The sequence below is a fragment of the Rhopalosiphum padi genome, chromosome 1 (genome assembly GCF_020882245.1).
Source record: "Rhopalosiphum padi isolate XX-2018 chromosome 1, ASM2088224v1, whole genome shotgun sequence".
NCBI lineage: Eukaryota > Metazoa > Arthropoda > Insecta > Hemiptera > Aphididae > Rhopalosiphum > Rhopalosiphum padi.
Window position 1 is genome coordinate 4,989,616 of NC_083597.1, and position 12,829 is coordinate 5,002,444.

The window sequence follows — 12,829 nt, forward strand, 5'->3', positions numbered from 1 at the left end:
TAATAGTTTTTTTTTGCATATTTTTGAAAAATGAGAGCATATTTAATAGTTTTTCAATACATTAAATTCACAGCCTTGTTTATAATATGTAATTATAAATTATTTGATCCGGACGACAGCAACAGCTGCAGTCGACTAACGCGAATGTCCACAAAATCGCCGACGTCAGATGTTGACAAACTTTGTCGCCCCTAGATAGCACTGCTGTATACGATTTTTGTCTTCTATGGTTTGGTACACCGAGCCAACCGACTGGCGGACTATAGTAAGGTGGCTGATGTTTCAGTTTTTACAGACTACGTGAAATCGGTTTGTGATAATTATATTTGCGTTGAAACGACGGTTTTCGAAACAATCGATTTACAGTTTACACTGCACCTACGATGGAAAATGGCATCTCTTCGGATTTACAAACGATTACGAACGTGTTTGCCGTGTCGGTACTTACGGGTAAGTTACTGCAGATAATATGATGCAACTAGACATATACACCTATCGTCCATTAGTTAACGATATTTTACAGTATTACATCTTCATATGGGACTTTTTTGCGGGCAACACAAAATTATTTTAGTGGGGATAGTTTACTCGACTCTTTATTAGCGCTTAAAATTTAATATATTATGTGATAAGTACTCAATGTTTTAGATCCTGAGCGAAATGACGAATGGTATCGATTTTGCAGTAGTAATGTGCAAGTTTGTCCTTATTTTTTTAGAAAAAATGCTTTACAATCGTCGACTTCGAATGAGTTTTCTGGTAACAAATTGGTTTTAGTCTGTACTTTAGTAGGTCAAAACTAGAATTTTCAGATTTTTATACTTTTCTAAATTCTAATTATCTACTATTAAGAAAAAACATTAGAATACGTATTTTGAATATGTTTTTTTAGTATTTTTATTTTTTATATTTTTTTTTTTTTTGGTAAATCGAGTCTGTGAAAGTGTGAAAATAAAATAGCCATTAAATATAAATATGAATACGACAAATCTGATTATAGTTTTTAATTATATATTAGTATATTAGCAAAATAATATACTCGTAAATGCGTATAACAATATAATAACAAAGCGTGTCTGTATATATTGTATATCTAAGCAAATGTAAAATATAATAAAGATTATTAAGAAATAATAATTAATGCAGGACTAATAATTAATTTTATTTAATCTATAAAAATTGTTTATTAGGGAAAAGATATTATAACTTATAAGGTAAATAATGTTTTCAGTGTTCGAAACATTTTCAAGTAGATATTTAGAAAATGTGTTCTGAATAAATTTTTTGAAAATCATTCAAATACGTATTTTGAATACCTTTTCAACCGCTTATTTGAATATATATTCTGAATACAAAATAAAATAAGTATTATTTACTAGACTTATAGTGACCAATGACCATTGACGAAGTCGAAATCTATACTTCCCACTCGACACCTATACTGTAGTACTGTACAGTAGTCAGTAGAGCCAGTAGAGGGATTACCTATTTTGTTATATACATACCTATGATTAAAAATAATATTTGTAAACAAATTAAAAATTAAAAATAGTTACCCGTGTAGAATATTTCATATAGCCAGGCAGAGTGTAGCTGCATACCCTGCTCACTCCGTGCGAACGCATTTGTACAGCTATCTGTTCGGCTGCATGCTAGTTGCGGTCATAGATGATTTTTGAGTTAAGTTTAAGTACATATAACAGTTGCGATCACTGCAATTGTAGGCAATATCTAAGTTGCAATCACAGCAAAGACTGAGCTTTTACAGTGATAATAAAACGAGTTAAAAAATTTAGAATTGAAATTATATACATATTAGTATTAATTAATATAATATTATAATGAGTATACCTAAAAAATTTAATTTGAAGCCCGCGGTTTTTAAGTAGTCCAATCTGGATATTGTTTTTATTTTTTGTATGTAAAAGTTCCATGCTTTTATATTGGAGTTGACTTTAGAGCTATTAAATACCATGTTATGTAAGTTTATAATACATAATATACTGTATAGTAATCTTAAATGATTATCAACCGTCGCCGTAGTTTGTAAGATAATTATAAATTTATAATACTAAACTTCAACTGAAGTCGATTACTGTTGTTTTTGAAATATAAAAATACAATATACTTAAGACATTTTTATTTATTTTTGTACTTTTATCCCACTATTGAGTTATAAAAGCGCAAACAGAGACCGCAATTAGTAAGAAACCTTTTAGTTGGTTGACCGCAATTAGTACGTAATTTTTGATTTTGACCGTAACTAGTAAACACTGATCTGTTTACTGTTATAATGCACGATTTTTCAACGATTATATAGCACTTTGGTTTTTACTAGATAGAACAAAAAAAATACAGCATTTTTCGATAGGAAGACAATTTTTTTTGAGGAGAAGGAATGAAACCAGTTATGAATTTATGATAATAGCGCCTCAAATTATTAAATTAGCACTCTTAAAATTCTTTTAGTGGAGAATTAGTTCGAGTTTTGTTGATAAAATTATTGAAGCTGTAAAATATTTGATTTTTCGATTGTGGGCGAATGGTGAAGTTTCATATAGCATATAATTCATAATCATAATACTCTAACTAAAATATTACGAGGTTTCAGCACAGTTTTTTCATTCAAACTGTATCCCTTTGTATTTATATTACCTATATTATAATATATAAATACACTGTATTGTACTACGTGTTGAACAGCTTACCTATATAACGGAATAAAATTATAGCCAATAGACAATAATAATAAAATACTTTATAAAGTTGTCTATTTATATTATTTAAATTTGGGCAAAAAAATGTATACATATACAGTGTTATTCATAGTCATATTGGACCTGGTTTAACAATGGTGCAATAGTAGTTCAACAATAGTTTATTTTTTTTGGTATTCATAGACGACAAACTTTACTTAGACCATAGACTGAGTTTAACGATAAACCTCTGATTTATAAACTAGGCAAATACTAAAAAAAAAAATGGTTTAATGCTGGTTTATTATAAAAAACACTGTTATCTTATTATCATTTAATTTAATTTAATAATGTTTTGAAAACTTGTGCACTTTATACCTAAAAAAAAATGGATATTGCTAATGCTCGTACAAAATGTTAGACGCATAATGAATTTAAGAAATTTTTCCCCACTTTCCCAGGTAACTCTTTTTTGTTTATACATTACAAAAAACAATTCTAAAATAGAATATGAATCTAAATATATTTTACAAAAATTCATAAAATATGACAATAAGAATGGCATAAATAAAAACACCTGGAAAAACTGTAACGTTTGTAGAACACAGTAGAACATAGAATATATTTTTGCCTTATTTTTTTTTTTTAGATTGGCATCAATTAGTAATAATATGGAAATTTGGGAAGCTCTATGGCTGTTTATAATAAAACTAAGATAATCCACAGTTTTTAAAAACTTAGCCTAGCCCATTTACTATGTTGACTATGAATAATAGGTACATCGTTAAACCTGAGTTTAACCGAGGTCTAAGAATTAAACCAAGTTTTTCTAAACTTATGTTAAACCTTAGTTTTCGACAATGACTATGAATAACACTGCTAGAGTTTATTTTATCATGAATTATAGGTATTTAATTTATATTATTGGATTTTAGAGACATATTCAGTAAGTATTTATATTTTATACGGACCTCGCTGTGTATTCTATTTGCTCAGCCCTCATCCATCATACTTATAAATATTACAAGCTAAAAAAAAAAAGACGGTGCATTTGTCCCCCCCCCACAAAAATTCAAGAAATTTGTTTGCTCAAAATATATTGTCTATACCGTGGGTACATTATCAATCCAATACCTACCGAATTAAATTAAGTTATACAAATATAGTAACTAGTAAGAGTATTTAATAAACTATTCTAAGAAATACAGGCTGATCCGTCTCCTTGTTGTATTTGAATACTATTATACCTAGTTTTAGTTCCGCTTTGAAGTGAATAATGATTAGTGGCAGTAGTGTCATTACTCAATGGACATCATTTACTCGACTCGTCTCGAGTCACATAGTAATAATTATATTTTCTCCGTATTCATTTTATACAGATAGACGATAGTATATTATGTAAGTACTAAGTAGGTATTAGGTATTCTTTTCCTATTAAAATAAAGTTCCGGTACACCATAAACTGGGCGTATCACGCTTTGAGTGTTCTATTGATTTTGTTCTATTTCCACTATTTCCAGGTTCTGTTTACGGTGCATTGATCACTTTTTTCAATGCCTTTTTATTTTTATAATTTAAATAAAAATGTCGTTAACGACGATAAAAGTTCACGCAACACATCTGTACATGTCATCGCGTGTGTCAGTGTTTGAAACCTCGGAATTAAGGAAATAAAAATGTTATCTTCATTATACACGTACAAGGTATTAATTTTCAAACAAATACCGAGAAGCTTTAAGGCGTGCTTATAACCTACCGTAAACAAAACAATTCAGCCAATATATCCTTGTTGTTAACGCCTATCTTTCTATTATGTAGGTACCTAATAAGTATACTCACTAGCCGCAATAACACAATACTTACTACGTAAAGTGGCGTATACAATATTTAATTTATATACATTGTGATTTACAGTTTGTATTTATTAACGTGTCAACGTTTTTTTTTTCGTAATTTCTTCAACATCACAAACTCGTAACAGCCACAAGTCATTAACCATTAACTCATAACTCAATAACTTCCAATGACCCTATGGTTTACTCTTATTCATGCGTAGTGTATGATGACTTACTGTCATAGTACCGCATATAGGCATTATAGCTGGTAGGCACCTATATTGTATAAAATTATACGTTTGAAAATAAATAAAAATTATAACACGTACACAAGTTATAGGTATATTATATACATTTTTTATTTTTTTCACTTGGATTTTTGAAACATGTTTTATTTTTATATTAATTTAAAAACATCAATAAAATAAATGTAAAATACAATAGTGTTTATATTATTTGGAGCTTAAATTTATAACGTAGCATTATATTATATTACTCTATAAAGCAACTATCATAAATAGTACTATAGTATAATAGCTAGTATTGGTAGTGGTTGTGGTAGTGGTAGTAGTAGTAGTAGTAGTAGTAGTATATAGTACTGTAGTAGTAATAGTAATAGTAATAGTAGAATTAGTAACAAGTGGTAGTTGTAGTAATCGTCAAGGTTTTTTTTTTAAATATAGGTTCCGAGAATATTATTTTGGAATTTGTCGAGAATGTGGGAAGTGAAAAATGGCTAATAACGCTAATAATGGGCGGGGTTATCTAACTTTTGATTTCCATGATGTGCAGTTTATATTTATACAATTATTGATATTAATATTATTATATTTTTATCTAATTAATATTTATATTTACACATAACTCTATAACTCGGGAAATCGTCAATAAACCACTCTGTTTAAAAAATATAACTTATTCGAAACACAAAATAAAAATTATTGTACCAAATAAAATTAACTTAAAAGTTTTACATAAAAAAATAAAGTATTCAAGTCTTATGATAAATAAATAGGTGGTTATAATACGTCTAGTTCGTTCAGGTAATTGGGAACCGAATATTGTAGACGATATAGGTATACGTAGTAAAGATAAATTAAATTAATTTTTTTTCTCAGCGGCTGCATGTGACAAATTTAGTGAAGATATATAAAATATTACGCGATGAAAATCAGAACAAATTTAAACGTCATAATTAGGTATTGGTTATTTTCCGAAACTTAATCGTCTAATAAGTTATGTGCGCTCATATTTTTTAATTCGTTAAGTAATTTTGACAATTTACTACGCGACGCGGGCCGTGAATTTGAATTTTTATACTTTTATAGGCATCAACTATTTACTAACACAGTTATACAATATACTAAACAGTAAACACAATTTCGTTTTCTTACATATTGTTCGATACAGTCGATACAGTTTTGATCGAAAAAAAAACAATTAACACCAGTATATTTACATAAAATATTTATATAATAGGTATATATATCATTATATATTAATATTTTTCGTACATAAAGGGAAAAAGTATTATATCAATATTGTTACACAAAACAGAACCAAATGCGATAAAACACAATAACGGTCATTCCATTTATAGGTATATAAATAATTTTTTTTTTAATTTTAAAACTTTTTATTTAATATATATATATTTATATATATTTTTTAACGAACTCTACACTTGTACACTATACAAAAAGATGATGTATAAAAATAAAATGGAAAAACATTGAAAAAGGCCCCTCCGCACATAACATAAAAAAGAATGTGCTTTTCTGCTCCGGAAACGTTCACACGCGCTATATATATATATATATGCGATATTATTATTGTATATAAATTTCTTCTTGCTTTAACCAATGCACCAGAGAATACATATTATGAATACATAAGTTCTATAAAAAATATTTACACTGAGAAACAGGATTCTTAAGACATAATAATATTATTATTTTTCGATTATTATTATTAACGACTATATAAACACTACTAAATTTCGACTACACGATAATATAATATAAAATACAACGTAAAATATAATATGGACACAGCTGTAGGGTGGGTATACCGTGGTAGAGAGTTCCGCTAAATAAAAAGAGAGATTGAGTATGGGTGTGTTTTGACTTTTGACGTCGAATGGCATCATTCACTTTACATAATTATATTAGGTACATAAAGCGAGAATATTATAATATTAATAGGTATACAGAATCGACTATAATATTATCTATAGTGCAAGCACAGATGAGCATCACACACGTACCTTCTACAGTGCATAAAAAATATTTACGGAGATCGTCGTACCGAAAAAAAAATACTGTATCATATAAATAATATATTAATATATAGGTAGTATACAGGGGCGTATCCAGAAATTTTTCAAATGGGGGGGGTCCGAATTTTTTAACATGTAAAAGATAGTATACAATCAGTGGTTGTACCTTAAGAATTTCAAATTCTGTCAATCAACGGGAGGGATTCAGACCCCAAACCCTCTCCATGGGTACGCCCCTGATAGCAGTATATGTGATATAATATATACGATATTATTGTAATGATAATATTCTCGTTGTCGAAACGATTAAGAGACGGCGGTTCATTTTAAGTATACAATCATAATACATCGTAAATTACGTAAAAAAAAAAAAATAATAATAATAATAGTATTATAATATTATGTTTATACGTATATAAAATATGTTTAATATTAATTAGTAGGTAATTACTTAAAATAATAATAATAATAATAATAATAGTAGTAGTAATTAAAAAGAAAAGAAAAACAGTTAAGACGATGAAAAAAGTCACGGGGTCTGCGACAACGCGGCGGCTGTAGCCCGTAGTGGGTATGACGTATATATAGGTTTAATGACAATGTTACGTAGTGTATATTATTATGGTCAACGGTACAATATTTTTTATAATTTTATGATAATAATTATAATAATAATAATATAATATAGCAATGACGGCGGCGGCGGCGACGACGATAATAATAATAATAATAATAATAATACTAAGGTGCAGGGTTGGTTACGGCAGAAGAAGATATATACAAACGCTGACCGACCAGATGACGACGATCAACAGTTCGACGGTGACGGAGACGGCGGCGTACGCGGTCACGTACGCGAACGCGTCTTCGGTCCACGCGCGATGCTGTGGACGTTGCGTCGGCTGCTGGCGGTGTCTGGTGCGGCGCGGCCGGCGGTTCGCGTCGACGGCGGCCGCCCCGCGGGAGACGTGGGGCAGCACGACGACGGTGCGCGGCGTGGGCGGCTGCGGCGTTGGCGGCGGTGCTGTGGAGGGGCCTGGTAGTCAATAGCATTTTTTGGCGCACGCGCACTTGCGTATGATTTCGATGTCTTTGGTGTACCGCGTGCCGTCGTTGCATATCAACCGGACCTTCCGCTTCTTGGTCTTCCGCGCCCGGCAGCAGCTCGTCCCGCAGCCGCCCTCGCACTTGGCCATCTTCAGCGGTTTCCTCGACCGGCAGTTGTTCTCCGTGTAGTACTCTCGCACCTGTACCTTTTTGCACGTGGGACCTGCAAAACCACCCGACAACGTACCGTTATTAAACGTGTAAAGTGTCATAGTGAGGGGGGAGGGTGGGACGAAGAGGATAAGGTCCACCCAAGTGTCTCTGTCAAGTCTCCCAAATTCAAAATCGCGCAAGTAGAAACCCAATCCACGTGCGAACGCATTCAGTTTAAAACTCTTGAGAGGGGGGGGATAATCACTTATTTATCTCGAGGGATTCGTTGGGAGCTTATAAACAGTCGTTCGAGGTATTGACTTTGCAATTTGTACATTGCAGTACAAAAATAATTACGCATTGGAAAATAATCATAAATAATTATTTAAATTTCTGATAAATACCCACAGCGCCGGCGATGGAGTTCGGGCGTTTGTTTACTAATCAAGACAAAGTCGATGTTACGGCACTTACCTTGCGTACAGTACTTGCCCGACCAACCGGGTTGGCACTTGCAAGTGTATTCTTTCATGCCTTTGGGCTCGCACTTGCTGCCCTTATGGCACTGGTTGTTGTAGCATGGGTCTTCGTCTTCGTCCTCATCTTCGTCGTCCTCGTCGTCCTCGTCTTCTTCAATCGGACCTTCTTGTGGTTCCATCTGTTCCTCGTCAATTATGGTCGAGCTTTGCTCTTGTTCGGCAATACCCATCGACTTCACTCCCTCTTCTTCAACCATCTGTTCTTCGTCCTGGAGCAGCGAACATCCGGGCGTCACTTTTTGTTGACGCGCTGCGTTCATAAAGTCTACCAGTTTGTGGTTCACCCAAAGCTCTTTCATGCAACCTGAAACGAATATATTTTGTTATGATGATATGCGCTGTAGTTTGAGTTTACGCCACGTTGCAAAATCGTGTCTGAAAATTACTCACCGTTGAAACTGGTCAAATTTCTTAGATGAAAATGATTAAATGCTTCGGCACCGGGATCTGGGGGTGTGCCACCTATATACAACGGCGAGGTGAGTCTCAAATAATCTCTGGATCCTTCGTTGATTATCGATCTGGCCACGCCTCCGTCAACTCTCAGTGTGAAATTTTTTCTGATCGACAACAGCTCGACCATGTGTTGCTTGCCATCCGCAACCATTTCAAAACTAGAAACATGAACGGTTTTAAATTAGTTGAAAAAACATAGAGAATTTTGAGTGAAATACTAACCTGTACATGGTTGAAACGGGATAGTTTCCAACGTCGTAACTGACTCTAATACGTCCGTTGAATAATTCAACGGCCAAGTGTTCGGAATGGCCGTCGTACAACAAAATTCCATTTTCTTGCGTTGTCGTAAACACAACAGTCACGTTGGCCTCGGGTTTGGTCCTCAAAGGTTCTAATTCAACGAACGAAGTATTATGTACAAAACTTAAGCTGGTCAGATATTCACACCGTTTGCCTGCAAATAAAAATATGTGAGATAATGTGTCGTTATATATAAACAATAATGAAGTTGCGTGAACAAATACCTGAGTACCCTGGAGCACATTTACATAAGTAGTCGTTCGTAGAACCGTTCGGTTGATAGCATATTCCATTTTTGCATTCGTGATGCTGACACGGTGAAGTCTGTGGGTACATGAGTGCGACGCTCGGAGAAATGTCGCAGAACTTGCCGGTATATTCTCCAACACATTTACACGTATAGTCGTTAATTCCGTCCACGCACAGACCGCCGTTCTAGGGTCAAGAAAAGAAAATCGTAATTCAATTTTATTGTAGAAAAAAAAATGACAACAATAAATAATAATATAGTTGTCTCGTCTCACCTGGCACATGTGGTTTTGGCAGTCGTCGTTGTTTATTGTGCAATTGTCACCCGAAAACCCGAGTGAACATTCGCAAGCGTAATGTGTAATGTGATCGACGCACTTAGCTCCGTTGTGACACGGATTGAAGTCTTTGGAACAGAATTGTATTTTTGTTTGACAATAATCACCTACCGTGTAATATAATATTAAACATTAAGTAAACACAAAGAGATTTAAATAAAAAATTTAAAAAGAAAATATAAAAGTTATTCGTACCCGTATATCCGGGTTGACAACGACACTCATACGCTTGAATCAAGTCAACGCAAGTAGAATTGTTTTCGCATTTGTTGGTCAAACAGTCGTCGATATTTGTTTCACAACGGTCTCCAGTGAAACCTGATGCGCATTGGCAACTATTAAGAAAAATACGGTTAATTTAACTATGTGTATTATAATATGTATTATATAATAAAGTGATAAATTTAACAGTGTATGCTAGTGGCGTATTTACAGGGAGGGGTGTGATAACCTAACCCCACAGGATTGATTATTTAGCAAATAAGAACAGAAAGTTTGATTTCATTTTATAATTTGAGTATATTTATACATATAAATATATATATATAATAAACTTTTCATCCCTGCCACAAAAATAAAATTAAAATAAGTTGTAAATACGCCACTGGTGTACATATATTAGTTGAAACTTGAATACTTGATAAACCATTCAAAATATTAATTATTTTCGAAATTTTTTTATTTTATAAAACGAAGATTTATAACATAATTACTATTAATTATTGAACAAAATATTTTATTAATAACAATTATTTTTAAGTATTGAAATGTTCATAAAAAATAAAAAATGATTAAAAGTTGATTATGGACAATGGTTACACCACAAATGTTGGCTGAGAATAATACTAAAAAAGATAGAAATACTTAGCATAAAGTTTAGCATTACCTGAATCTGCCTTCTTCTAGCAGCTTGCAAGTTCCCGAGTTCCTGCACGGATTACCGTAACACGCGTCAATCATGTTTTCACAATGTTTACCGTGATATCCGGGATTGCATCTGCACTTGTACTGTCTTTCGGGTAAAGGTTCGCAGAAGCCTTCGTTTGAACAAGGGTTGGTGAAGCACGTATTGCACTTGGACAGGATGTCTTTGCCAATAGGTTCTGTAAAATCGAAAAATACATTTTATTAATTAGTGATTTCACATAAAACTAAGAGCTCGCTATACTGACCTTTACAAACGAAACTCGAAACCGGCGTAGATAAAAGAAGTTTGTCCTTCATGGAACTAGGTTCTGCACATTTGGCTATACCTGACTCGATGAAATCTTTTTTAATCCATTCCGCTAACCACTGTAAACTACAATCGCAGTACAGCGGATTGGAGCCGATACCTCTGCAAAATTACAAACAAATTCATCACTAGGGCTGTTAATTTAATTAATTACCTAGCATGTTTTTTTACAAGAAAAAAATGTAATATAATATATTATTTTCTTCAAGAAATAAAGTTTGATAAAAATATATTTTATTTTAAAATTTGTTCAATATAAAATATATTTAAAAAATCAATGATTGATATTATACTTTATTGTAAGAGATTAGAAACATATTATAGCTAACTCATTTTTATTTTTTATTTTAATAAACAATGATTATTCGTACGTAAAAACAATACTATATATACCACAGAAATATAAAATATAGCTTTTATGTATCTGTGCTACTTAATGCTAATATTTCGAGGTTGGATATTAAAGGATTTACTTACAAATGAGTAATCGAGTCTAAGCCTGAAAATGTGCCATCTGGTATCAATGAGATATTATTTCCATGTAATGAACTAAAAAAATATAATATTTGATTTAAAAAAAACTATTATTTTAATTGCCAGATTTTGATGTTAATACTTACATGATTCTCAACGACTTAAGGCCAGCCAGTGAATTTTTTTCCAGACATTGTAACTTATTGTATCCTAACAGTCTGAAAATTGATATAAACGTTATAATATACCTACACGTTACTTTAAAAATTATTTTTATTATTTCTTTGTTACTTACAGAGTGGATAATTTGGATAATTGTGAAAACGTGTTGTTTGATAAAACTATTAAATGGTTATTACTTAAATCCCTAAATAAAAATAATAATATTGGTTATTACGTAATAAATATTTAGCATAACATTTTACTTACAATCTTGTAAGCGATTTAAGATGGTTTAGTCTATCTACTTTAATCGATGTAATTTCATTTACGTCCAAATATCTGAAATTAAAAATAGTACAGTGATAACAGTATCCGTCGATATATGCGTATTATAGTTAACTAAAAATAGTTCTTACAACTCTGAGGTTTCAACTGGAATATTTTTTGGTATTTCGACTAACTTCGCCCTCGTACAGCGGACTACGGTTCCAATGCATGTGCACTTTGGAGGACAATAGTTGTCACCAAGACAACCCTGATCGTTGTCACCTGCAATTTAATAACGATCGTCGTAAACTTAATGAATTATTTGTCTTTTCACTCCAAGTTTCTGGAAGAAAGCACTCGGTGTATGGTCGACTTTAAGATTTTGTGAAAACGATTTCACGGTCAATTTGCTCAGCCCGACTTCGATAATTTACAGATAAACAGTGTATAAAGGCAGCACACGCAACACCGCACTAATGGTTATAAATTATAATCATCCACGTAGACGTAAATTCGAAAATGAACGATTAGGTAGGCACTGTGCATTTTTTACCTCCAACCGGTCTACCGAGACTAACACGTAATTCGCTCAATGAATACACATTTCATAATAATTACCGGAGCATTTGAATTCGTATGAAGGTAAATCGTGAATAGGGACGTCCATTACTCGAGCGGGCCCGGCGCATCGGGGACTTCCGGCAATTAGCCCGTGTTTTTTCAGCCATTCGGCAAACCAAGCTAGATGACAATTGCAATTGAAAGGGTTCATTTGTAAGTTTCTGAAAACATTTACAC

At 32.5% G+C, this 12,829-nt stretch overlaps 1 protein-coding gene across 1 annotated transcript in view; it reads right to left on the reverse strand.

The window, feature by feature from the left end:
- Positions 1 to 4,865: 4,865 nt before the first annotated feature.
- LOC132917844 (protein slit) overlaps positions 4,866 to 12,829 on the reverse strand; it is a 121,198-nt gene continuing 113,234 nt past the window's right edge. The window contains exons 19-33 of the mRNA XM_060978793.1: positions 12,650 to 12,813; positions 12,181 to 12,313; positions 12,032 to 12,103; positions 11,898 to 11,969; positions 11,749 to 11,820; positions 11,606 to 11,677; positions 11,067 to 11,230; positions 10,781 to 10,997; positions 10,090 to 10,229; positions 9,832 to 10,001; positions 9,532 to 9,742; positions 9,227 to 9,461; positions 8,939 to 9,162; positions 8,484 to 8,852; positions 4,866 to 8,079 (exon numbers count right to left, since the gene is read on the reverse strand). Of these exons, the coding sequence (XP_060834776.1) occupies positions 7,853 to 8,079; positions 8,484 to 8,852; positions 8,939 to 9,162; positions 9,227 to 9,461; positions 9,532 to 9,742; positions 9,832 to 10,001; positions 10,090 to 10,229; positions 10,781 to 10,997; positions 11,067 to 11,230; positions 11,606 to 11,677; positions 11,749 to 11,820; positions 11,898 to 11,969; positions 12,032 to 12,103; positions 12,181 to 12,313; positions 12,650 to 12,813 (2,542 nt within the window). The 3' untranslated portion in view covers positions 4,866 to 7,852. The remainder of the gene's footprint in view (positions 8,080 to 8,483; positions 8,853 to 8,938; positions 9,163 to 9,226; positions 9,462 to 9,531; positions 9,743 to 9,831; positions 10,002 to 10,089; positions 10,230 to 10,780; positions 10,998 to 11,066; positions 11,231 to 11,605; positions 11,678 to 11,748; positions 11,821 to 11,897; positions 11,970 to 12,031; positions 12,104 to 12,180; positions 12,314 to 12,649; positions 12,814 to 12,829) is intronic.